Source organism: Lactuca virosa, chromosome 4 (assembly GCF_052849685.1).
Source record: "Lactuca virosa cultivar CGN04683 chromosome 4, Lactuca_virosa_CGN04683_v6, whole genome shotgun sequence".
Classification (NCBI taxonomy): Eukaryota; Viridiplantae; Streptophyta; class Magnoliopsida; order Asterales; family Asteraceae; genus Lactuca; species Lactuca virosa.
The window spans coordinates 33431095-33458057 of NC_136429.1; the positions used below are offsets into that span (position 1 = coordinate 33431095).

A 26963-nucleotide genomic window follows, 5' to 3' on the forward strand; every position below is an offset into this window, starting at 1 on the left:
ATGACTCTTCCTTTCCTTTCTCTATATTTCTTTGTTGATGATTCCATTTGTGGTTTGTAAGTGCACATAATGTGTTCAATGTATTGCCTCATTGACATTATTTATGGTTTTTGACTTAGATTTTTGTTCTGATCCTTACCTTTCTGTTCATGATCAGCTGAGTGGCTTTAAGAAGGGTTTGAATTACAAAAAAAAGCAGATGGAATATATCAAGTACATAAGAACAATATCTCATGAGGTAATTTTTATAGGCAGCTAGAGCCAGGCACATAGAACTATAAAACCTTCTTTTGTTCAACCGAGCAATCTGCTTAATTTTCTGATTCTCCGTTTTTAATTAGATTAATTGGTTTTAAGAACATTTTGTCATTGTTTGTTTATAACTGATTCAAGATGATTTGGATGATCATATAACGATATCTTTTCCTATCAACTCCTGTCCAGTAGATAAGTATTTAGAAACATGGAGAGGAATACATTTTCTTATCCCTATTTTTAGTAGTTATTGGAACATTCAAATTAAAACTAAAACTGGGGATGTGCTTATCCAGATTATTTTCCTAATCAGCTACAAACCAAAGACCTTTGGAACCAATAGAGAAAACCCAATACAAATTATATAGCTTTACATTATCAACAAACCAATTTTGACTCCTTCCTTTTGCTTCTTTGTCTATACAACAAAAGACTATGGTTAATGCTGCATGGCTCATTACTTTAGCATCTTGTTTTCATAAAGTTCGATTTTTCTTGTCTAAGTTTATACATGTATGTTAGTCCCCTGTTTATAACCTTTGCATTCTATTTGGAAATGGCATATACGAAATCTCAAATGCAAAATTCTTTTTTGCATGTGTAGAAAACTAGAAATAGGTAAGACAAGGAGTATGAATAGAGATCAGAACCATGATGATGCAATGAGCATGGACATGATCAAGACTTGTGATTGTTGGTAAGATCTTAACCATGATGTGCTCTTTTTAGTTATGATGCAACTTGTAGTTGTTGATTTTCCTGCATTTAGTGCAGTTTGTATGTCATGGAGATAACTCACACTCTCTAATAGGAACAAATTTATAATGTCCAGACCACCCATGTCCATATAATTCTCTGTTGATGCAATGAGAACGAGTACTACTTAGATGGCTTTGAAAGAAGAAAGTTCAAAACCATTGTTCCGCATTCTGCTTATAAGACATGTATTGGAGTAAAAACTTGTTGAAATCCATACTTACCTATTATTTAATAAAAACTTGTTGATATAGTTAAACAAACTTTATGCTGGAGTAAAGGAACTTTCAAGCATGTATAGATTGATGATGTCATTTTTTAGGAATTATGATTCGTGAAACTTAGTCAACCTTGAGATGATAAATTAAAGAGGGCGACCTTGATTGTTTTCCTTTGTTTCAAAGCCAAATGCAGACATTAAAAGTCTAAGAAATGGCATGTGAATTTGCAGCAAATAGTGCTTTAAAACCTAATTTCTACAAGATTTCGCACACCGTTAGGTAATGCCTATCCCACACATCTCTTGCCTTCCAAGGGCATAACTGGAAATTGTTGTTTACATTAAAATATTTGCATCAAAGCAAACTCTGAATTTATATATTGATTTGCAGCGGTTCAATTTGACATGGAGCTTTGTTTCTTTGATCCAAAACATCGCAGGAAGGAAACAGTTACTTTAAAGAATTCATCTTAACGAAGGTGTAATTTACAAATCTTTTATGCCTTACTTTTATTGCACTATATAGGGATATTTTCAATGATGACGATAATGAGGGCATTAACATCTTTTGCACATACAAGAGTAGCGAGAGTGACTCCATATCCCACCTTTTTGTGTTGCAATGCAATTTTTGTCCCACTGACATTAGTCTCAGTCTCGGTTCAATACATCTCAAACACAATTGTTATGTCTTGTCATGTCATGTCGTGTCCTATTGTATTTATAACCTGGTCAATTTATGTCTTGTCATGTCATGTCGTGTCATGTCTTGCCGTGTCCTACAGTAAAACTGATTGTATTTATGACCTGGTTAATGAAACATTAACAGGGGTATATATCCATATGATATCATTCCATATCAGATTCACATTCCAACCAATAAACCGCAAATATCCTCATCAACACTTGGGGTTGAGATTACAACATTGCTTGAAGATCTTAAAACGAGATTTTTGAGGATTGAACGGGTATGTAGTTGCATTCCAACTTAATCAGCCCTCCAACAAGGTAAATACTAAATTATATATTTGTAATTAGGAACGTATGTTTATGACAATATCATTTTCTGTTCTTTATTCTTCTTACTAGTAACTCAACACATGATAAATTCCACTCCAAATGAAATTTGCTGCTACGGTATGTTGACTATATCTATATCATGTGAGTTTTGACGGTTGTTTTCTTTTGTAATGATTAATTTTGGAACTATTTTCTCTTTATGATTCCTATTTAAAATAATTTTTTCTTTGTTTTATTTAGTTAATCTTCTTGATATAGATTTAAAGGTGAGGAGAGATGACATGCAAGATATGTTTTAACATAAGTCTTTTAATTTCAATTTGGTCTGCAAGGTAATTAGAAAAAGTGATATTATTATCTATCATCATCATTATATTATTTTTCATGATGTTATTTTATTATTTCAGGCTAGTGTGTTTTCCCTTAATGCTCAAAGCAGCAACATACCAAGATCGCCATGTTGAATGATTAATAAAACAAATACTCATATATTATTTGGTGTACCATGTTTGTTTGTGTTTCTATATTATTATGTATTTCATTGTGTGATAAATTTGATGTTTGGTGTTAACATCATATCATATCATCATATCATCATATCATATCATATCATATCATCATCATACTATATTATAAAGGAAATATTTTTCCTTTCACAACATTCATTTGAAACTTCCATGTATTTTTCCTTTCACCACATTCATTTGAAACTCTCATGACTTTTCAATTTCTTTCTAATAATAATTATAAGTTGGTTAATAAGGTTAAATAAATATCAAACCTAAAGTGTAATCATATATAAACTAAATTTCATCATTAAAATAATATCTTTACTTCTACTTATTAAGTGATTTTTTTAACTTTTAACATATTATACTTAACTTATTAGTTTTAATATATTGTTGGATGTAAACCATTATCATTTTAAAGATACAATTTTTGGAACAATTTGTATAAAATACTTAAATTATTCATTTGAATATAACATTACAGGGTCAACTTAAATATAAATTTTAGTTTAACTTAAATAACCCAAAGAATATTTTGTAAATAGTTAAAAATGATTAATTGTAGTGTTTTTTTTAATAATGATTATAAGTTGGTTAATAAGGTTAAATAAATATCAAACCTAAAGTGTAATCATAAATATATTAAATTTAAATTCTAAAATAATATGTTTACTTCTACTTATAAAGTTATGTCTTTAACTTTTAACATATTATACTTAATTTATTAGATTTAATATTTTGTTGTATGTAAATCATTATCTGTTTAAAGCTACAACTTTTGAACAGTTTGGACAAAATACTTAAATTTTTATTTTAAATATAACATTACAATGTCAACTTAAATATAAATTTAAGTTCTACTTAAAAAATCAAAGAATATTTTGTAAATAGTTAAAAGTAATAAATTGTAGTGATAAATGCAAAAACTAAATTGTAATATCAATTTAACTAAAATATTTCCTAAATATATTTTTATAATCGTTAAAAGTTTTCAAATAAATAGCTTACAATAACTTACAATAATAATAGTTAAAAATTAATCTATATAAATGATTATATTGTTACCTTTAAAATCAAAAAACAATGTCTGATGTTTTAAATAATTATAATGATACAAATAAAAACATTTAGCAAAAAATTTTTAAAAAATTAATTAACAAAACAACAACTATAAATAACATTAAACTATATATTATATTTAAATTATAATGTGTAACTCGCGGGTAGAAGTAATTCAAACGATTGAGATTATGCAGTTATAATATATACATATATATATATATATATATATATATATATATATATATATATATATTACCATATAATTCAAAATAATCAATATATTATATCAATTTAGTATACAATTACTATATCAAATTTAACAACAAAGTTATTGTTATATTTAAAAATACATATATTTGTAAAGACTTCAACTATAAAGGTGTTTCTGCGCAACGCGCAGACATTCGCCTAGTGTTGTTATAAAGTATTGTTAGGGATAAAATATTGTGTCATTTTATACAAAACCGAATCATATGATATTATAAATGGTTATAGAGTACAAATTATTGTGGGAATGGAATTGGGAATGTAAAACAAATAGTCTGGGGATATAGTACGGTTACACCACCATTATCAAGTCGTATTATATATGTGAGATGAAAATTATATATGTGAGATAGAGTACGGTTAAACAGGTTAAACAACCGTACTCTATTATATCTCTAATATAATACACCCCAATACAATAAGGCACGAGCTTCCGTATTATATATACAAATATAAGTGTACTATATTTTCCATTTTCTAGTAGTGATGGTTTGTTGCATTACAACTAGTGATCACAACCCGTATCACCTTATGGAACCAGTTCTTTTAAATATTGATCAACGTGTTGGAGTAATGACACATGTGTATTTGAGTTTGAGCATGGTATGTATGTTGATTTGAAAGGTCTGTTTGAAGAGTAAAAACAGGTTCCCAAAATACAATGTTTTCCTATATATACAAAATTCATTAATACCATGATATGTGTTATACCGATAATCAAAACAAAAGAAGAATAATACATAAGATGTCACCAAACCTAGCCTATGCTCTTTTGTATAGCCTTGTATATCTCGGCCCGTATAGCCTTTCCTTTATTTGTACACTTCTTTTGAATTCAATGAGAATGATACATACTTTCATGGTATCAGAGCTCTTCAAAACAAATATTTCACTTTTCTTAAACCTCTTCTAAATATTTTCTTCTTCCCTTTACCTACATTCCGTCAACCTCTCCCTTCCATTTTTTTGTCAATCTCCTGCTCGGCCTAACCCTGCTACCGTCGTTGTTTCCCATCAGAATCCACCATATCCGACACCACTCACCCTCCTCCTAATAAGGTCTATGCCATCACAAACATCAAAACTTTCATACCTTTTCTTCTTGACCTTGAAAGAATCAATTATAACGAATGGAGAACCTTGTTTAATACCCAATGCAAAGCATTTGATGTCATTAACCATATTAATGAATCAACTCCAAAGTCAACGTATCCCAAGTGAGTAAAGATCGACTTAATCATACAACTTTGGCTTTATGATTCTATTTCTCAAAATGTTCTCAATTCAGTGTTGAAATATGGGCAATCCGCTAGAGACATATGGGTAAACATTGGAAACCTCTTCCGCTCCAACAAAGTCTCTCGGTCCATGCAAATCGAAAATGAATCGCGTAATATCACCATGGGTGACCTCTCCGCAACAACCTACTTTTCTAAGATTAAGATCATTTCTGATCAACTTGAAAATCTTGGCTCCAAAGTTATCGACAAGAACCTTGTGATGTATACATTTAATGGTCTGTCGTCAAAATTCCAAAATGTTGATAGGATTGTGTGCCACCGATCTCTGTTTCCATCCTTTATGGACACTCCTAACATTATCTCTTTCGAACAACAAACCCTCATTCAAAGTCGTGTCACGCCGGATGCATCTAATCAATACCACACTTCTTCTCCCACCATTATTCATACAGTTGGAAATTCATATGGTGGGGGAGGAGGGAACAACAAGAGAATCCACACTCGTTAGAATAATCGTCGTCGGCCCAACCAGCATAGCCGCCAGCTGGACCAGCAACAACCACCTCAACAACGATATGGTTTGGTTTATAGTCTTCCACCACCCGATCACCAATCATCACCAAGAAATGATACTGCCCCTAACAGACCAACATCTTAATCCTACTGGTGGCAGCCCCCTTTCGCACTATCAGCAGTGGGTCAGCCCACCTTAGTGGGACACTTCAGCGGGCTTGATTTGACCCCCTCCTCAATGCCAATAGCAACAACTTTCTTATCAGCCCAATTATGCACCACATCAGGCCCACATTCTATATTCACAACAGGCTCCCGTTTCTCAGCCTCCCCTAATCAGAATTGGCAGAATTTTGAAGATCAACCCACCTTGCTACCACAAATGTTCAGTACATTCTTGTTAAACAATCTTGGAAATTTGGGTTGGATAATGGACATTGGAGCAACTGATCACGTCCACTCCAATGAAGATATACTCGAACCCATTTCAGATAATCATGGTACTCGTTTTATTTATGTTGGTAACGGGTCTAAAATGCCTATAAATATGACCGGACACACGACCCTTCTCGTTGAAAACCAATTTCGTACCCTTCATCTCAATAATGTACTAATCACACCAAACATAATAAAAAACCTTATTTCCATTCGTAAATTTACGCGTGACACAAATATTCCATTAAATTTAAAGAGTTTGGTTTTACTACCAAGGATTACAGGAACAAGCAACCTCTAATCTGATGAGATAGCTCCGCCCCCCCCCCCCTCTATGATGTCACATCCTCAACTGCTTAAGTGTTGGTTGCTTCAAGTTTTTATCTATGACATCAATGTTTGGTTCATCCCGAAGACCACGTGTTGAAGTCTTTATTTTCTAATAATTCCATTGTTTGTAATAAAGATAATTCTAGCTTTCTTTGTGAACCATGTCAACTTGGAACATTTACTAATTTACCGTTCTTTCGTTTAAATAATGTGGCAAACAATCATTTTGACATTATTCATTCTAACATCATGACATCTTTGATTTATAGCATTAGTGGTATTCGATATTATGTTATACTTCTTGATCACTACTCTCAAGTCAATCTGCCTTGCTGAGGAAGGGACTTGGAAGCCATAACCCACCAATCCTTCGCTCCCAAGCAAAGAAAGTTCAACGCGTACTTGACCTTCAAGTCATCTAGGCAAGCGCATATGTTGAAACATCCTCAACATATGCGATCTATCTCATACTAAAAATCAGGTCTTTTTCACCCTCAAACTCCAGAGGATGGGTATTATGGAAATCAGTAGCTCACCATCCTAGCCTTTGACGGCCTAGTAATAGAAATGCTCGTTGAAATTCTGTTTTGATAGAACCGAACAACTCTGTAATCACCTCTCTCACTGGCAAAGACACCTTAGCAACAATCCACTCACAAATCTCAGTGTTACTCGGTCCTGATCTCTCCGGGTTACTCGCACCCTCACCAAAACCTCTAGTCATCACCATCTTGAAAAATATAAAGGAAGACAAGTCAAAACCATATTATAATGCTAACACATATTGTTTACTCATCTACCAGTTTCTTAGTAACTTTGTGATTCTTCCTGATCCCCGTATGAATCTTGTGCTTCCGGTAGTATGTGCCCATACTATGTTCCATACATATCCGTACCCGTACCAAGAATTATCCCAAAGTTTTCAAGTCACTACACTCGACTACTGCTAGGTGTACCAATAAACACCTATATGCTCAAAAGAGCCACGAGCTAATTTTCTTAAACTTTCACTATAAGATCTCTTCTAACCATGCTCACCTACCGCCTCTACTAACATCGATGGTCACCTAGTGTATGCAATTCGTACATAACCCATGATTAGATAGACGATCGAATAAATGATTCTACCCTAAACCCACAACCATAAATAGAACATGAAGTAAGGCTAAATCAAGCATTCTAGGGCTATAAAATCCTAGTCATGCACAACCCTAAGCATATACTTAGAAACTAACAATGTCAGCATAAACTTCAACTAGCACATAACAAGCAATTCCTAGGCAATAAGGCATCTTCGATATCAGACAATTATAACATGCAATTCCTAAAAGATCCTTAGCCTACTTACTAGCATGCATTTCTAACAAAACACATATCAATAATATATATATATATATATATATATATATATATATATATAATAAGTGCACATTGCACATCTTTTCCCATTTTAGATTCTTTTTCGAAAACATTTTGTAATAATTCACAGATCTTGGTTTGAGTTTGGAATCACACGAGTGTTCATCCAAATTCCTCAAACCAGGGCTCTGATACCAACTTGTAAAGTCCCGATTTTCATAATATTTTTCTTTTCATTTTTAAAACAAGATAAATACCCATTTTTTAGAAAGTCATAAACAAAATAAAACCATTGTTCATAAACTGAATTCCAAAATTAGAGTAATAAAGAAAACATCATGAAATCTCAAAACATAAATTGATGGTGTGTGTGTGTATAATAATACCTTCACCTTCCTACGATCCTTAGAAGTACCTAAAACATTTAATCTAGAACTATAGGCCAAAGCTTAATGAGTCCCTAAAATATCGCATACAACATAGATAACCAAACATAACAGTTTCGGTTTTATCCAACGACCTGTTTCTGCCAACAGAGCATGAAAACATGCAAGCAACAAGCAAGACCTTATTAGTCTAGCTAAGCATGCAATTATGTCATAGTAATTATGTCATAAGTAATACAGTAAGAAAACTCACCTCACAGAAAACCGAATAATCACAACTGCACACAAGTAAATGTACAGGCCGGCCTCATGAACCACTTAAAAACAGGTCAAACATCAATCTATGACCCAAAACCCTTAATTTGACCAAAGGTCAAACTTAGTCAAAAGACAAAAAGTCAACCTATTGGTCAGTGGGCAACCCGCACCCTCTACTAGGCGACTAACGCCCATTAGGATACAAAATAGTCAAGTTCAACTCCAAGATCAGAGGTATTCCAGATTTTACAGAGGCCCCTGACATCTAGGTTTAAATCAAAGGGATTATTTAATTTAATCCAATAATTCATGGCTCAACTCTCCAGATATGATATTTATTAGTATATTAGTGGATAAAGTTTCCAACTTTATCCATTAGGTCACTCCAATCAAGCAAGATCAATGCTTTAAGACTCTTAAAATGACTAAATGGACCATATCAATTGCATGGCTTAACGGGAATGCACAAGGTCTCAAATTTCCAAGTCCAAAAGAACCTATGAGTATTACAAAGTCCTCAAAATGTGTTGGAGTTCTTTCAATTCCACGAACACAAGAAAAAAGGACCAAAAAGTGAAAAACATAACAAATAACTATATCTAATTAACCAGAGATAAAGTTATGAACGTTATACTCACAAAGGTCCATAAATGCAGTAAATTTGCTAGATCTAATGTAACGACCCAGAAATCATAGGGTAAAATTTTCATTTTTAATATATATTCAAACATTCATTTATCATTTATTCAAACATTTAAAAGTATTTCAGAATAAAACAATTATCAGAGTATGATCCCAAAATCACGAATTACAGAAAACACGGGTGTATGCGCTGCGATCAAGCTGGACCCTTCCCTTTCGAACCAAAAGTACCCGAAACCATAAACCACAAATTGTAAGCACAAATATTAGTGAGTTCCCCAAATACTACATACCATACATAACATACGAGCCATACATATCATGCATACAATAGGAGGTGCTATGTGCCAACCATAGTCTTGCCATTATGCCACGAGCTGTATCATGGTCTTTCTTGTCAGGTCGGGGTCCAAAACCCTGGGTCTTACAGATAAGTGCCAGGAGCCACCTCCTGGTCTTCCATGCAAGCATCACAAAGACAACTAGCATACAACCTACTACTTATCTAATTCACTGCTAGAGTTCAGACCCTGGTCTTGCATACAGATTGCCAGGAGCCACCTCCTGGTCTTTCATACAAATGCCAAGGGCCACCCCCTGGTCTTCCTAATATACAAAAACCAATTGGGCTGGAATTGGTGCCTTCGATCCATAGTACAGTGAGGAGACTCACCTCGACGGCTGAACCCACGAATAAACTTCTGATTATTGTTATGCTAGAATCCTCGCACTATCAAACAAATAACACCCAATTAGCAATTGGGTTAAATCCAAATCCAACAATCCCAAAATAGGGGTAAAGACCATTTACCCCTCACCTAGTTTGGTCCAAGACTAAGGCCCAAACTCCCAATCATAACGAACCACAAACCAATAATCATCCAAAGCCCACATATGGCCCAATTTTCCAAATTGGGCCCAAACCATTACATGGAACCTACCCTAAAGCCCATTAACTTTTACCAAATCCAAACACTTGATCTTAGATGGCCCAACAATGCCCCAAGCAATCAAGCCCAAAAGATAGCCCAAACCCGAAATGACATCACAAGGCCCAATAAGGCCTAAATATCCAAATTGGGCCAAATTCCATAATGGACCTATCTCGAGAGGCCCAATATCCAAAATGGCCCAAAATATCCAATGGTCACCCCTAGTCCACTTCTGGTCAATGGTCAAATACCCAAAAAGTCAACAAAACAAGAAAAGCCCAACATGCCGAGTATGCCCTGCGTACTCAGCTGGTACGCTCAGCGTACACCCTTTGGGGCCAGTAGGGAAGCGTGTTAGATGGGTACGCCCAACGTACTCCCCTGAACCCCAATCTTCTCCATTAAGCACTTAACCACTTAAGCCCTTGCTCCAAACTATCAGATCTAACTCTTATGGATGACTTAACACGTAAAGTTGGCAAATTTACTTGCATGCTTGGTTTACTGGGGCTCCAGAGCTCAAAAGAGTTTAATGAAGGGTCTTAACACATGTATGAGTCCAAATAAACCATAAAGATCACATTTTTATGCCTTTGGGACACCTAAAACATCCAGATCTACAAGATCAAGCCTCTGAGACAACCTTAGCTCACAATGACCAACCATAAGAGGCTAAAATGACCATACTCAAACCCAAAAGAAGATCTATCCAAAGAGATGACAATATCAAAGCTTTTTACCTTCAATAGATTGCAAAAGATGGAAAACTTTTGGATCTACAAACTCCTTTCCAGATGGTGATTCTTCAACAAGCTCCAAGCTCTTCAAAGTTCACAAAAATACTCCAAGATCCTTCACAATGGCTTAAAAGCTCCAAGATAAAGGCTAAGGGTCGACTTCTAGGTTTTAGGAGGCTTAGAGGCTGATAAAAGACGAGGCTCATGAAAGAAACGAGGTTTAAATAGGGTCAAGGACCAAAAATTAGGGTTTCAAGGCTGAAGGGAGTACGCCCCGCGTACCCCTTGGTACGCTCGGCGTACTCAAAGACCACCCGCGACCATCTTACTTGGTACGCCCCACGTACACATCTAGTACACCCCGCGTACTAGATGGTTCTCCAAAACTCTCAACTTCATTCGACCCTAACTCCTTCGTCCTAAGTGCGTTTCCAACGAACTTTATATCCACAGAAAGGTGACGAGAAGCCCTACACTTCTAACAACTCACATTTTCTTTAAAACTTCCCGAACAAGAACCTAAAATTCATTAAGGCCCAACAAACAAATTATGATTATACCCTTGGGCTCCAAAACACCATCAAACACTCGGATCAATTAAACTATAAAACCCACATCCAAAAAGGGCAAAATCCTTTCTTTCCCAAGGCCCTAAGCCTTTTGATAACTGATGATCAGGCCACAACCCCGAATAATGAAGCTATTCGAAATCGAGTGTTACAACTCCCCCCCCCCCCCTTAAATTTGATTTCGTCCTCGAAATCATTCCTTACCATCCCCGGCATGCCTGATAGCCTGAGGGACACACTCACAACCTGGCGCATACAACAGCCTTCCCAAGGCAACCGAACCCAACCCCAGCAGAACCTTCCAACCCGATGAAGAACGAATCTTCATACCCCTGCAGAAAGTCACTTCTACCTTTCCGAAACCTGAATCTCAAATTGGTTTGACTCCCCGACAGACCGCCCACACTGAACCACTACAATGCCAAATTCTCGTAGAATTCCAGACCAACCAAACGCTTCTAACCCTTTATTATCTTGATGCTTCCATTGGGAACCAAAATCACTGACCATAAACTGCTGCAGAACACTCATAATTGATAGAAGGGTCATATAATCCTTTGAGTAGAAGATTCGTCCCTACAACGGTTAGACTCAAACAAAAGCTGCGCAACAGGGTGCAATCAACCACTCTGAGATTATTTAATCCAACTGCAAGCGACTTAGCATATGCCCCGAATAACAAGTGACTCCGCACACGAATCCCAAATTACTGAATACACCCCGACTCATCTCGCTGCCCCTAGCTACTTTCCAAAAGTAGTCGAGACGTCCCTGGTCCCAACTTGTCTGCCACTATCTGAAACACCGGACTCCTGTCCGGTTGCTGAATCGAAAGACATACATACACAGTCTCCCCACGCGACTCCCAAGGGAAACCTTATCTGGCGATAATTGCCCAAACTATCTCGCCACCAAATCCAATGCTAAAATGAATGCTACATGACCAACTATAGTCTAATATCATACCAGGTCTCCAACGACCTACCATTTACTGCTTCCAAACATGTTGTGGCCCTCCCACAGTCTTACGAGCTGACCCACTCTGGTCTTAACCATCTGAAGAAATCCATGACCAATCGTGGATTTGCCACACCCTCATCGCTACACAGGGATCGGTGAATACTACGAGCCACCCCGCAGTCTTACAACACCGCCACACTAACTTCCAACTAGTAAATGCTACGGGCCACCCCGCAGTATTACAACATTTCAACACTAACTGCCAACTAGTGAATGCTATGCGCTGCCCTGCAGTCTTACAACACTTCTATTTTTCCATAGCCACCGCCCATGGTCTTACTGCTCATTTATCAACCCGAACACATCCAGAGTCGAACACACACCCGACCAAGTGCCCAAACTGGGTTCGAGCCATGCCTGGAACCTCAACCTAGGTCCACCAAAATCCCTCTATCCATTGCCAAGAAGGCGCTAACCAACTGTTGGGAAGTTTCCTGAACTCCCAACTCTCACAATCCTCAATTCAGACGCCCACTTGGGCCGCCTTCTCCCCCACTTTGATTCGACTCCCAATCCATCTTACCCTCTAATGATTGAACCGCTGACAAGTTGTGCTTACCAATTCTAGTGTTCCATTACTACCCAAACCTAAAGACCATACAACCCTTGAAGACCAGATGAACACTCCCAAACTCCCAACAAATATGATAACCCTAGAGGCATTCTATGATACAACACCCAACTCTTGAAGTCCCTGACACCGATGACGAGACCAAAACCTTAGCAATAGACCCCTTCTCTTGGCCCTCCTAGTGGCCCACCAAGCACAAAAGCTAAAACCACTACACCCTGGCGATGCTAGAGAACTAACCCGCTGAACCTGACCATAGACCTTCAACACGATACCCTTGAACCGATCTCGACTAAGAACCAGGATAACATCCGAACATACTGAAACCCACTCAACAAGATACAAACCCTTCTGACCCACTAATGATTCATGGCATGCAAATGGCATATAACAAGTCTTAATGATACAGTTCAATCAATAACTGAGAATTAAACCACAAATGACGCTTACCCAAACCAATACAATAATTCCAAACAACATAAATACTGATAATAACCGAAAGAAAGCAAAAGATAACATACCCGCAATATCGCCTGCTGGAGTCCTGAACTTCCCCGTCTGACACTGTAATGCCCGAATCCTCTCTGCTGGGGCTCCATCCCTACCCTCACAACCATCAGTGATCCTCAAAGTAGCCGGAGCAGGTGCACTCACTGCTCCTCCCCTCAACATCGGACAGTCGACCTTGTTGTGGCCCACCTGGTTGTAGTGAAAACATAACGGGCTTGCCTCCTGAGGGCAATCCCTGCTGACATGACCAACCCTGCCACACTTGTAGCAGCCCAAACCCCTGGAACGACAAACCACATCGTGTAGTTTCCCGCACGTGCTGCACTGAACCCGACCCTGCTGGCCCCTCAATCGTTGATCCGAAGTCCTGGGTCTCTTCCTGTGACCCTCCACTACCTGCACCTGATCTGACCCCCTCTTCCCTAGATGCTCCAAATCGATCTCCCACTCTCGGGCTCTAGAAATCTTATCATTCAGGGTCTTGCACCCTGAAATACTCACAAACTTCCTGATATCATCTCATAGCATATCATGACACCTTACCTTCTTCATCTCCTCGTCCGCTGCAAACTGTGGAACTAATAAAGCCCTCTCCCAGAACTTGGCAGTGATCTCTGCCACAGTCTCAGTAGTCTGGCGGAGATCCTAAAACTCTCGCACCAACTGCTGTACCTCAAGCACCTGTGCAAACTCAGCTTGAAACCTGGTCGAAAAATCATCCCATGACATAGCATCGACAATATCATCACCGACCTCACGACCTACCTCCACCCACCAATCCCGTGCCCTGTTCTTCAATAGGTAGGAAGCATATCTGACCTTCGCCTCCTCGGGGCAGAAACTCGTCCTGAACATGTTTGCCATATCTGCTAACCACCTTCTACTGGAAATGGGGTCCCTCTCCCCATAGAACGTAGGAGCTCCACACGCACGAAACTCACGGAAAGAAAGAGTGTGAGCTCGAACAATAGCCATAAACTCACCACGAAACGCACCCAAGTGCTCATCCAAAATCTCCAGAATCTCCTCCTTGACTGAACCAAAGATCACAGGGGTCTGCTCCAATATACCACTGGTAATCTCTGATGATATGAACTCCCACATCTGCTCGCTAATCGGCTCAGTACCTACACCTGAGCCGGAACCAGAACCAAAACCTCCTTCTTGAGTGCTCACCACCAAACTGAAATACAACATGCAAATAATCATAACATACCATTGAATCCTCCTCCCCCAAGCTTCTTAGATTCTCCAAGACTCTCCCTGATTCGAGTATGGATCTTGTGCTTTCAGTGGTACGCCCAATACTACCTTCCACACCTATCCATACTTTCCTCAAGGATCATCCTGAATCCTCTAAGTCACCTACTCAAACTGATGCACCAAAAATTCACTAAACAGTGCCACAAAATCCACTGAGGCGCTTCCTAGGCTCTCCTAGGTTCCCGACCTCACCCAGCCCTCAGCTGCTGAAAGACTCCCACCAATGTCAACTAGCTACCTCATGAATATAGTCACATGCAATAGAGATCAGATAATCCTTCGAGTAAAAGACCCAACCCTAAAACGGTTGGACTCAAACAAGAGCTGCGTAATAGGTTCAAAATCATTACTCTGAGATTATTTAACATGTGCCACATGTGACTTGGCATATTCACTTAGCAGCCACTTCACATCACTAAGAGTCCCAGTAAGCAAAAAGCAAGCAACATTCAGACAACGGAAAATCTAACCAACATACACTAATCAAGCTACTATGTCCACTTATTTGGAAACCATACTAGCATGCAATTCTAAAAGCTCATACAATCAGACATATAAAGGCATCTCTCCTATCATGAAATCCTGAGCAGATCCTTAGACCTAATATAGCATGCAATTCACATAATCATATCATATATCATAATAAACATGTATTGGTATTTTGGGCACCACTTACTTGAGCTCGACCGATTGCACACATCAAACCCCTAGCTTTCATTAGAAACCCTTTTTAAATAAACATTTATTTTATGAAAATTTTCTCCAAACCCTCAGTTTGAGTCCAGGCATACCCAAGAGTACACCCGAATCCCTCAAACCAAGGCTCTGATACCAACTTGTAACGACCCAAAAATTAGAGGGTAAAAATTTCATTTCTTAATATATATATATATATATATAATTCATTTATCCTTTATTCAAACATTTAAAAGTATTTCAAAATAAAACAATTATCAGAGTGCGATCCAAAAATCACGAATTGCGGAAAACACGGGTGTATGCGCTGCGATCAAGTCATGCCCTTCCCTTTCGAACCAGAACTACCTGAAACCATAAACCACAAACTGTAAGCACAAATTTTAGTGAGTTCCCCAAATACCACATACCATACATAACATACGATCCATACACATCTTGCATACAATAGGAGGTGCTATGTGCCAACCATAGTCTTGCCATTATGCCACGAGCCATATCATGGTCTTTCTTGCCAGGTCGGGGTCCAAAACCCTGGGTCTTACAGATAAGTGCCAGGAGCCACCTCCTGGTCTTCCATGCAAGCATCACAAAGACAACTAGCATACAACCTACTACTTATCTAATTAACTGCCAGAGTTCAAACCCTGGTCTTGCATACAGATTGCCAGGAGCCACCTCCTGGTATTTCATACAAATGTCAAGGGCCACCCCTTGGTCTTCCTAATATACATATACCAATTGGGCCAACATTGGTGCCTTCGACCCATAGTACAATGAGGAGACTCAACTCGACGACTGAACCCACGAATAAACCTCTGATTGTTGTTCTGCTAGAATCCCCGCACTATCAAACAAATAACACCAAATTAGCAATTGGGTTCAATCCAAATCAAATAATCCCAAAATAGGGGTAAATACCATTTACCCCTCATTAGTTTGGTCCAAGACTAAGGCCCAAACTCCCAATCATAACAACCCACAAACCAATAATCATCCAAAGCCCACATATAGCCCAATTTTCCAAATTGGGCCAAAACCCTTACATGGAACTTACCCATTAAGCCTATTAAAACTTCCTAAATCCAAACACTTGATCTCAGATGGCCCAACAATGGCCTAAGAAATCAAGCCCAAAATATAGCCCAAACCCAAAATGACACCACAAGGCCCAATAAGGCCCAAATATCCAAATTGGGCCCAATTCCATCATGGACCTATCTTGAGAGGCCCAATATCCTAAAAGGACCAAAATATCCAATGGTCAACCCTAGTCCACTTCTGGTCAATGGTCAAATGCCCAAAAAGTCAGCATAACAAGAAAAGCCCAACAGGGCGAGTACGCCCCGCGTACTCAGCTGGTACGCCCAGCGTACACCCTTTGGGGACAGTACGCGCAACGTACCAGATGGGTACGCCCAACGTACTCCCCTGAGCCCCAATCTTCTCCATTAAGCACTTAATCACTTAAGTCTTGCTCCAAACTCTCAGATCTGACTCTTATGGATGACTTAACACGTAAAGTTGGCAACTTTACTTGCATGCATGGCTTAATGGGGCTCTAGAGCTCAAAAGAGCTTAATGAAACGTCTAAACACATGCATGAGTCAAAATAAACCATAAAGATCACATTTTTATGCCTTTGGGACACCTAAAACATACATATCTACAAGATCAAGCCTCTGAAACAGCCTTAGCTCACAAGGACCAACCATAAGAGGCTAAAATGACCATAATCAAACCCAAAAGAAGATCTAACCAAAGAGATGACAAGATCAAAGCTTTTTTACCTTCAATAGATTGAAAAAGATGGAAAACTTATGGATCTACAAGCTCCTTTCCAGATGGTGATTCTTCAACAAGCTCCAAGCTCTTCAAAGTTCACAAAAATACTCCAAGATCGTTCACATTGGCTTAAAAGCTCCAAGATAAAGGCTAAGGGTCGTCTTCTAGGGTTTAGGAGACTTAGAGGTTGATAAAAGACGAGGCTCACGAAAGAAATGATGTTTAAATAGGGCCAAGGACCAAAAATTAGGGTTTCATGGCTGATGGGAGTGCACATTACTCGGTATGCCCCGCGTACACGTTTAGTACGCCCCACGTACTAGATGGCTCTCCAAAACTCTCAACTTCATTCGGCCCTAACTCCTTCGTCCTAAGTCCGTTTGTAACAAAATTTATATCCACGGAAAGGTGACGAGAAGCCCTACGCTTCTAACAACTCACCTTTACCTTAAAACTTCCCGAACAAGAACCCAAAATTCATAAAGGCCCGAACCAACAAGTTATGATTATACACTTGGGCTCCAAAACACCATCAAACACTCGAGTCACTTAAACTATAACACCCACATCCAAAAAGGACTAACTCCTTTCTTTCCCAAGGCCCTAAGCCTTATGATAACTGATGATCGGGCCACAACCTCGAATAATGAAGCACTTCGTAATAGAGTGTTACATATAAACTTTGAACTTCCTTCTTTGAAACAAGGAGAAGTTCTTGATCTTTAAGCTTCACTAATAATGGAAGAAATAAGTACCAAAACCACCAAAATGCTCAAGAACAAGAAAGAGGGGAGGTTAAGGTTTCTCAAAAAGCATTCTAAGTGTGATAGAGGCTGAGAATGATCAAATCCTAGGGGTTAATGGCCATTATATAGTCCCAAAACCCTAATAAAAACGTTCAACCCATGGGTTGGGCGCCCCGCATCCCATTAAAAGACGTCATGGGGCCTTCAAAAAAAATCTTGAGTATTTTAGTTTTTAGATTTTTAGGGAATTAAACAGATTAAGGTCAGAACAAATTATCTACCGACAACTCGGATGTCATACAAACGACCAAAATAGAGCCTTCAACTCTCCACAATCAACACCAAACTCCAACTCCTCTCCTCCCACTGGTTTCCTCTCAAACTGAAAACCAACCACTCCTTTCTCTCGACTAAATATTAACACAAATACCTCCAACTCTAACATCATGCAACCTCCTCCCCCCACTCATATAATGAACATTAAATCCAAAAGTGGCATGTATAAACCCATTAATCGATTAAATCTAAACACCACCTCCATCTCCCCTGTACCAAAGTCATATTTAGAGGATTTACAAGACCCTCACTGGCATAAATCCATGAATGAGGAATACCATGCTCTTATTTCAAATGACACTTGGACATTAGTTCAAAGACAGAGCAGGGTGAACATTGTTCATTCTATGTGGTTATTTAAGCAAAAGTTCAATGTAGATAAAACTCTTTTTTGCTACAATGCCCGTCTTGTAGCCAATGGTCGTAGCCAACAACCAGGTATAGACTATGAAGAGAATTTCAGCCTGTTTGTCAAACCAATCAACATTCATACAATACTTAGTCTTGTCGTCTCTTGTCATTGGCCATTCATCGGGTTAATGTGGAAAATGTTTTTCTTCATGTCACTCTTCAAGATACTGTTTACATGTACCATCCACTGACTCGGGCCATGTTTTTCTCTTACAAAACTCTCTTTATGGCCTTAAGCAGGCCCCACGAGCTTGGTAGCATAAATTCCATGCTCATGCATCCTGATTGTATTTTTATCACAACCATACAGACCCGTCTCTCTTTGTGTAATGCTCTTCATCATACTACATAGATTCTCCTCTACATTGATGAGATCATCCTGACTAGTTCCTCCACGAATCTCTTACAACAAATCATTTACCTTCTCAACAAAGATTTCTCTATGACTGATCTTGGGTTATTGAACTACGTCCTTGGGATCTATGCCAACCGCAATTCCACCAACCTCTTGCTTTCCCATAAAAAATATGCCATTAACATACTTCAACGAACTAACATGTTGAAATATAACCCATGTCCCACCCCTACTGAAACCATTCACAAGCTTAGTGTTGATGACAAAACAGTCTTAGATCCGTTCGTTTATCACAGTCTCGTCGGTGCTCTGCAGTATCTTACTTTCAACAGACCATATATCTCCTTACTGTTCAGCAGACCTGCCTCTACATGCACGATCCGAGAGAGCCTCAACTTCATGCTCTCAAACGCATATTCCGATATATTCGTGGTACTATCGAGCATGACCTTCATATTCATATCTCTCATAAGTTGACCCTTACATCATACTTAGATGCTGACTGAGGGGATGTCATGTCACTCACGTATCAACTTATGGCTACTGTGTATTCCTTATTGTTTCATGGTCCTCCAAAGTCAAAGGTGTAATCTCTCGTTGCACTAGTGTAGAGGCATAATATAAAGGGGTTGCAAATGCTGTTGCAGAGACTTGTTGGGTCTGTAATCAGAGAGCTTCATTTCCCCCTATGAAGAACACTATTGTCTATTGTGATAACATCAACGTGATTTACATCTCATCAAATCCATTGCAACATCAACACACTAAACATATAGAGATTGGCATTCATTTTGTTCCCAATCAGGTTGCTATCGGTGCCATCAGTGTTCTACATGTTCCCTCCTAATCTCAGTATGCAAACATCTTCACCAAGGGCCTTCCATTCATGCTTTTTCATGATTTTCGATCCAATTTGAATGTTCATTAAACTCCCATTCAAACTGCGTGGGAATGTTAGAATACCTAGACCATGCTCTTTTGTATAGACTTGTATATCTCGACCCATATGACCTTTCTTGTATTTGTATATATTGTATTTGGAACAAAAAAAATAATATAATGATAGTCGGAACGAAAAAATAACATAATGATAGTCTGAATGAAAAGATAACATATCAATAGTCCGAACGAAAAAATAACACAAGAATAATTATACGAAAAAAATAACATATGGATAGTCCGAAAGTAAAAAAAACATGGAATAATTTGACCGAAAAAACAAGACAATGATAGTAAGAACGAAAAATAACATGGAGATAATTCGACCGAAAGAACAATACATGAGTAGTACGCATGAAAAAATAACACAATAATAACCGGAACGAAAAGAAACACAAAAATATTTTGTACGAAAAAGATAATACATGAATAATCCGAACGACAAAAATAACATGGAATAATTCAACTGGAAATAACAACACGATAATAGTCGGAATGAAAAAAAAATATTATGGGGATAATTCGAACGGAAAAATAGTACATGAATAGTCCGATCGAAAAAATAACAAAATGGTAGTACGAATGGAAAAATAACACAAAAATAGTCCGAACGAACAATTTTTTTAATGTTAATAATAATAATAATAATAATAATAATAATATATTTATTAAAAAAATAAAAGCATAAAATAATAAAAAAAAACATAAAACATAAATACATAAAAACATAAAAACATAAAAAAAATAATTAAATGACAAACATCAAGACAAGTTAGGGATATAAGAAACAATTTGGTGTAGATGAAAAATCCCGCTTTTACAATTAGCGTGGATGGAGAAAGGCGCAGGTTGAGCCATGGGAGGGGAAGTATTGGCAGTACCTCCAAGATGACTACACCGAGCAAAAGTTGGTACCTCATAAAGGATGAATAGCGGGTTATATAACCTTTTAATTACTCTCATTCTCTACTCTCACATGCTTTAGGTACTTGTTCTTCGTGTATATATATATATATATATATATATATATATATATATATATATATATATATATATATATATATATATATATATATATATATATATATATATAGAGGTAAGTTCAATTGAGAAAATAAAAAAGGTTGAGAATGGGGGAATCATTCTCAGCCAATCATTTATCTAACATGTTCAAATTAAAAAAATGCGCGTGTCCATTTTCATTAAAGGTATCTTTGTAAATTAACAACTTTTTTACATAGAACTTACATGTTCGTTGTTATCAGTTTCCAATTTGATGATATCTTTAGCTCGTTTGAATCGGATATGAGGAATTCATTATCAAGATTATTTTCTTTATATAACTCGTTAGCAATTATACGTATTCATTCCATTAATCGTGAAGTTTCGCATATGTGTTTCAGTTTTCTACTTCGTATTCAGTTTCCGATTTGATCAGGTATGTATATCGTTTGAATCGGATAGATCGGAGTTCATTATCAAGATTATTGCTTTTTATAATTTGTTTGGAATTACGCTAATTATCTTCGTTTTGGAGTTGTTTCATCGGAGTTCATTATCAAGATTATCAAGTTTCGAATATGTATTGGAGTTATTTCATCAGATTTTTGTTAAGTAGTTTGAGATATTTATTTCAAATCGGAGCTGATTTAATTTTTAATCGGATATATCGTTGTAGTTTTTACGCTCTGAACTGAGAGAGATTGCTTAATTACATCATCTGATCATATATGATTTAAGTTTCTTTCAGATATTTTGTACGTTGAGGTGAGATATATTCGAAATTAACCAGGTTTTCATCTTTACGACTTTTTTTGTGAGATATATTCGATATTAAGATTGTTTTTGTTTATTTATATAGATCATTTGGTGTATTATGTCGAATTCTAGTGTTATTGATGGTGATTTGTATTCTTCTATGAGTGAGAGTGAAGAAGAAGATGTTGAGAACTCATTTTTTGAAGGTATCAGTTATTGAATTATTTTGTTGTTTTTAATTTTGTTGATTATCATTTATTTACATATGAATATGTTAATATGAATAAATTGTTGTCTTATTCATATATGAATAAACGTGTGATAATTGTAATTTCGAATTTATTATTTTTTTCGTTTTATTCATATATGAATAAGTTATGTTTTATTTTATATATTTTGAATCCTCATGAATTTTATGTATTCATATATGAATGTTTTTTTGTTTTATTTATATGAGTTTCATGTATTCATATATATTATTGTTTTATTCATGCATTATTATTTTAGGTGGTGAATCTTCAAGTTCAGTACATGATGCGCAATATTGTGATGATATAATTGGAGAACATATCTATAAGCTAGATGTACCTGTTCAGCTTATTCCATTTAAGGGTTTAATCTTCAAATCATTAAAGTTGACTATCGAAATGTATTCTGATTATGCTGAAATTGGTGGTTTTGATGTTAGACTGAGCACACAGTCAAGGTTTGATAACAAGATTATAAAGAAGAAACATGTTATATGTAATCGTGGTGGTAAACAGAAAAAGAAATCTTGTGACACATTAGGTACAAGTGGTGTTAGGAGAAAACGAAATTCAAATTCAAGAGCTATTGGTTGTCAAGCAAAGATTATATTTGAATCTGTGTTTGGAACTCCATATTATAAAGTTTTTCAGTTTGATGAACTTCACAACCATCCACTTGAGAAGAGAAGCGATTTAAAAAAAGCGAGACAAATGTCATATTCAAAAAAAGAGTTTATTGTGCATGCTTCCACATCAAAAATAGGTCCAACTATGGCTCATAAGTTGAGGGCAAGTCTGAGAGGTGGGTATGAGTTTGTAAAGCCCAAAGTAGTTGACTATAAAAATTTAAGGAGAGATATCAACAAGGTTATTGGTTATAAAGATGCCCAAATGATAGTAAACACAATGAATGACCGTCGAGCTCACTATCCAAATTACTCATTTGAGTTTAATTGTCAAGATGATGTTTTGGACTGTATGTTTTGGGCTGATGAAATGGAGAGGGCATATTATGCTGAATTTGGTGATGTTATCTCGTTTGATGTGACTTTCCGGACAAACAAGTAAGTTATTTTATCTACTTTTGTTTATAGCTTATTCATATATGAATATTTTTATATTCACTTATTAATACATCAAAAATTGACTTTAATGAACATTTTTTTTGTGTGTTAGGTATCGAATGGTTTTTGTTCCGTTTACTGCTATTGACCATCATAAAAAATCGGTTACTGTTGGATCTGGGTTGCTAAGCAATGAAAGCATTGAGTCTTACTCTTGGTTGCTTAAAGCATTTCTTAAAACTCATGGGAAAGAACCAACACTTGTTTTAACCGATCAAGATGCTGCAATAAAACAAGCTGTTGAGAATGTGTTTCGTAATTCAAAGCACCGATTATGTATGTGGCATATAATGAAAAAGTTGAAAAAAAGGTATTATTTTAATATATTTCAAATATATTACTTATTAGTATATTAATTTATGAATATTGATTGTTATTTTACTTATTATTATTTATTCATTTATGAATATTTTTGTTTTAATACAGATATCAGATGATTTATTTGCGAACACAGACTTTAGAAAAAGGTTTTCGAAGCTTGTTTGGGACATTAATATGAAACCTGATGTTTTTGAGGTGAAGTGGGGTTTGCTTATGAAGGAATTCAATCTTGAAGACACAAGATGGTTTAAAGACATGTTTACAATACGTGATTCATGGATACCTGGATATTTTAGTGATATTCCAATGTGTGGTTTGATGAAGACTACATCGAGGTCAGAGAGTATGAATTCATTCTTTAATACATACTCAGAAAGTGGGAACTTACTTTTGAATTTCATGATGAATTACAACACTGCCATTCAAAAGCAAAGGAATACTCAACGAGAGCTTGATAAGGCATCAAAGAAAGCATCATATAAAATGCAAACACCTCGAGAAATAGAACTGCAAGCATCAAAGGTTTATACAAGTACATTATTTTTTGAGGTGCAAAAAGAAATATATAAAGCATGTTTTTTCTGTACATACTCATATGTTCGTATTGAAGATGGTTTGGAAGTTTATATTGTGCAGCACAACAACAGTAAAAGTGAATTGAAAAATGAATTTAAGGTAATTTTACTAGTTTTTTTTATGAAAAATGTAATAATATTCATATATGAATATGAGAATATTCATATATGAATATCAATATTCATATATGAATATCAATATTCATATATTCATATATGAATATTATATGAATATATGAATATTATATGAATATATGAATATATGAGTGTTGATATGAGTATTCTTATATGAATGTAAATGTGTAAATTTTGTTTTTGTATCAGGTTGAAATAAAAGCTGAAGAGAAAGAAATAAATTGCAGTTGTGAACATTTTAAGTGTATGGGTGTTTTATGCAGACATGCTTTTACAATAATGATGAGATGTGGTGTTAAAGAAATTCCTGAAAGGTACATTTTGAAAAGATGGAGAAAGGATGTGATATCAAGAAATTATCGTTTTAGTTATGTTCAATCCGATTCAGCTGATTGTGAGAATGTAAAGCTAGTCAATGATTCATATTATAGTTTTGAATCATGTTTGGATATTGTAAGCGATGAAAAAAAGAGATTGGTTTTGTTTGCTGAGAAACAACAAATGTTGTTGAAGGAATTTGAGAGTGATTATATTTCTCCTGGATTGAAAAGCAAGACAGATGGTGAAGTCGTATGCAAGCTTTTGGGTGTTACTATTCCTATTCCAAAAGAGATTAATATTCATGTTCCTGAAGTTCAAAGCAATAAAGGTTCTGGAATCAAGAAAAGAATTCCAAGTGCAGGTGAAGTAGCATATGAAAATTCTAAAAAAGAACATAAAATGTGTTCAGGATGTGGAAAACGAGTTCCACACAATTTACGTACTTGTCCAGAAAGAGTTGGAGCTGCTAAATCAGCAAAAGACAGTTAGGGATTTTTTAGTTTTTTTTTTTTTATGTTTTTTGGTTTTATTCATGTATGAATAATACACATTTATATTGATATGGTAAATTGATATGTTGATATTTGTTTTTTAAATTACTATAATATAAGTTATATTGATATTGTAAATTATTCATAAATGAATACAAATATGTGAAATTTGTTATACTAATAAATAAGTAATATTCATATCTGAACTTTTTTATTTTAATATCTGAACTTTGTTATACTAACATATTACTTTGAACTTATTCATAAATGAATATATCATATTCGTATTCATTTATGAATAAATAAAAATATACTTTGAAAATATTTGAATATAAAAAAATGACATAAATAAGCAAACTTGTTTCTACTAATAAGTTAGTTATATTCATATCTGAAATTTGTTATATTCATATATGAACTTTGTTATACTGACATATTACTCCTAATTTAATCATAAATGAATATATCATATTCGTATTCATTTATGAATAAACATAAATAAACTTTGAAAATATTTAAATATAAAAAACTGACAGAAATAAGCGAAGTTGTTTCTATTACATAATCATTCAACACAAGATAATAAAAGCTGTTCATAAGCATTTCACAAAATATTAAAACGAACATTTAACAAACCATCTAAAATTTGTTTCGCATAATCGTCTTACATGTACTTCAAATCCATTCATCTTCAACACAAACTGTTCTATAGCATCCCACTTCATCACAAGCAATCATCAATATTCTTTTAACCTTTTTTGAATTGTTTGCATAGCCTTGTATGCATGATCAGTACACACTTTGAATTCAACTTTTTGATATTTTTCAGTAAGATCCAACACCTTAGCCTTCAACATGTTAATTTCAGAAGTTAGCATTATGTGTGCATACCTTTGCCTGAGCTTCTCTAAAGTAGTTTGTTGAATTGCACTTTCTTTATGAAGACCTGGTTTCCACTTTGAGAGTGGTTGTCCCATATAGGTCTCCATATGTCTCATTGCAAAGATTCCACAATCAACTTTGTTTTTAACTGTTATCCATGTCATTTCAAGTCGTTGGGGTTTGATACTTTCTTTTGAGATTGCATTTGCTCTTGGATGGTTTATTTCTTTAAAGTATCTCACAAACAAAATTTTCTGATCATTAAATAAAATAAAAGTTAGATATGTAATAAATTGGTTCTTTTATGTTGTTGTGAATTGGGTACATACCAAAGGTTTCAATAGTACTCCGTATTTTCCTTCATAATCCCCCTCAACTACACTGTTGTCTAGAATTTCAATTGATGATTTCTTTAAGTTGAAGACAATCACAAAAATATGAGCACTTTTAACAACTGGAAAGAATACCTGTTTTTATGTATATAATGGTAAGTATTTTGTTGATAAAATATATATAAAAAAAACAACTTTAATTAACATACCATGTCAATATCTTTTATGTTCAAGATTTTTTTGTACCCATTGGTATTGTCATGAAAGTTCTCCTTTAATTTTTCATACTTTATTTCATCGGACAATGTTGAAGTTAGATAAGCAGTCTGTAACCAATATAATCATATGTGAATTTCAGTTGAATATATATAATTATATTAAAGAATACATCATATTTTGTATAATCATATGTGAATTTCAGTTGTAAAAAAATATAATATTCATAAATGAATACATCATTGGTGTATTCATTTATCAATAAGGAAGGAATTAAGGTTAGAACATAAACTTACAGAAACTCCAACTTTCAAGAAGAGTCAGTATGGTGAATTTCCAAAATCCCTTTCCAGTTCTTAGTGGTTAAGTAAATCAGACCAAGTGTCTAAAACTTCTCCAAAAATCTCTGTGTTTTCATATAGACTTTCCATAACTGC

The 26963-nt window shown here is 35.8% G+C and overlaps 1 protein-coding gene across 1 annotated transcript; it reads left to right on the forward strand.

Annotated features, from left to right (window-relative positions):
* Positions 1–25094, forward strand: LOC145104265 (protein FAR1-RELATED SEQUENCE 5-like). Its single transcript, XM_079041529.1, has 8 exons — positions 1–52; positions 120–238; positions 21985–22087; positions 22389–23193; positions 23306–23501; positions 23680–24096; positions 24211–24249; positions 24474–25094. The coding sequence occupies exons 1-8, from the start codon at positions 1–3 to the stop codon at positions 25092–25094; spliced, it is 2352 nt and encodes a 783-aa protein (XP_078897655.1).
* The last annotated feature ends 1869 nt before the right edge of the window (positions 25095–26963 follow it).

Bases quoted from the DNA above. Each gene is read 5' to 3' on its own strand.
- LOC145104265 (XM_079041529.1), top strand. From the start codon at position 1: ATGACTCTTCCTTTCCTTTCTCTATATTTCTTTGTTGATGATTCCATT. The intron at 22,088-22,388 runs GTATCAGTTATT...TTATTATTTTAG, and splicing joins TGAGAACTCATTTTTTGAAG to GTGGTGAATCTTCAAGTTCA. The intron at 24,250-24,473 runs GTAATTTTACTA...TTTTTGTATCAG, and splicing joins AATTGAAAAATGAATTTAAG to GTTGAAATAAAAGCTGAAGA.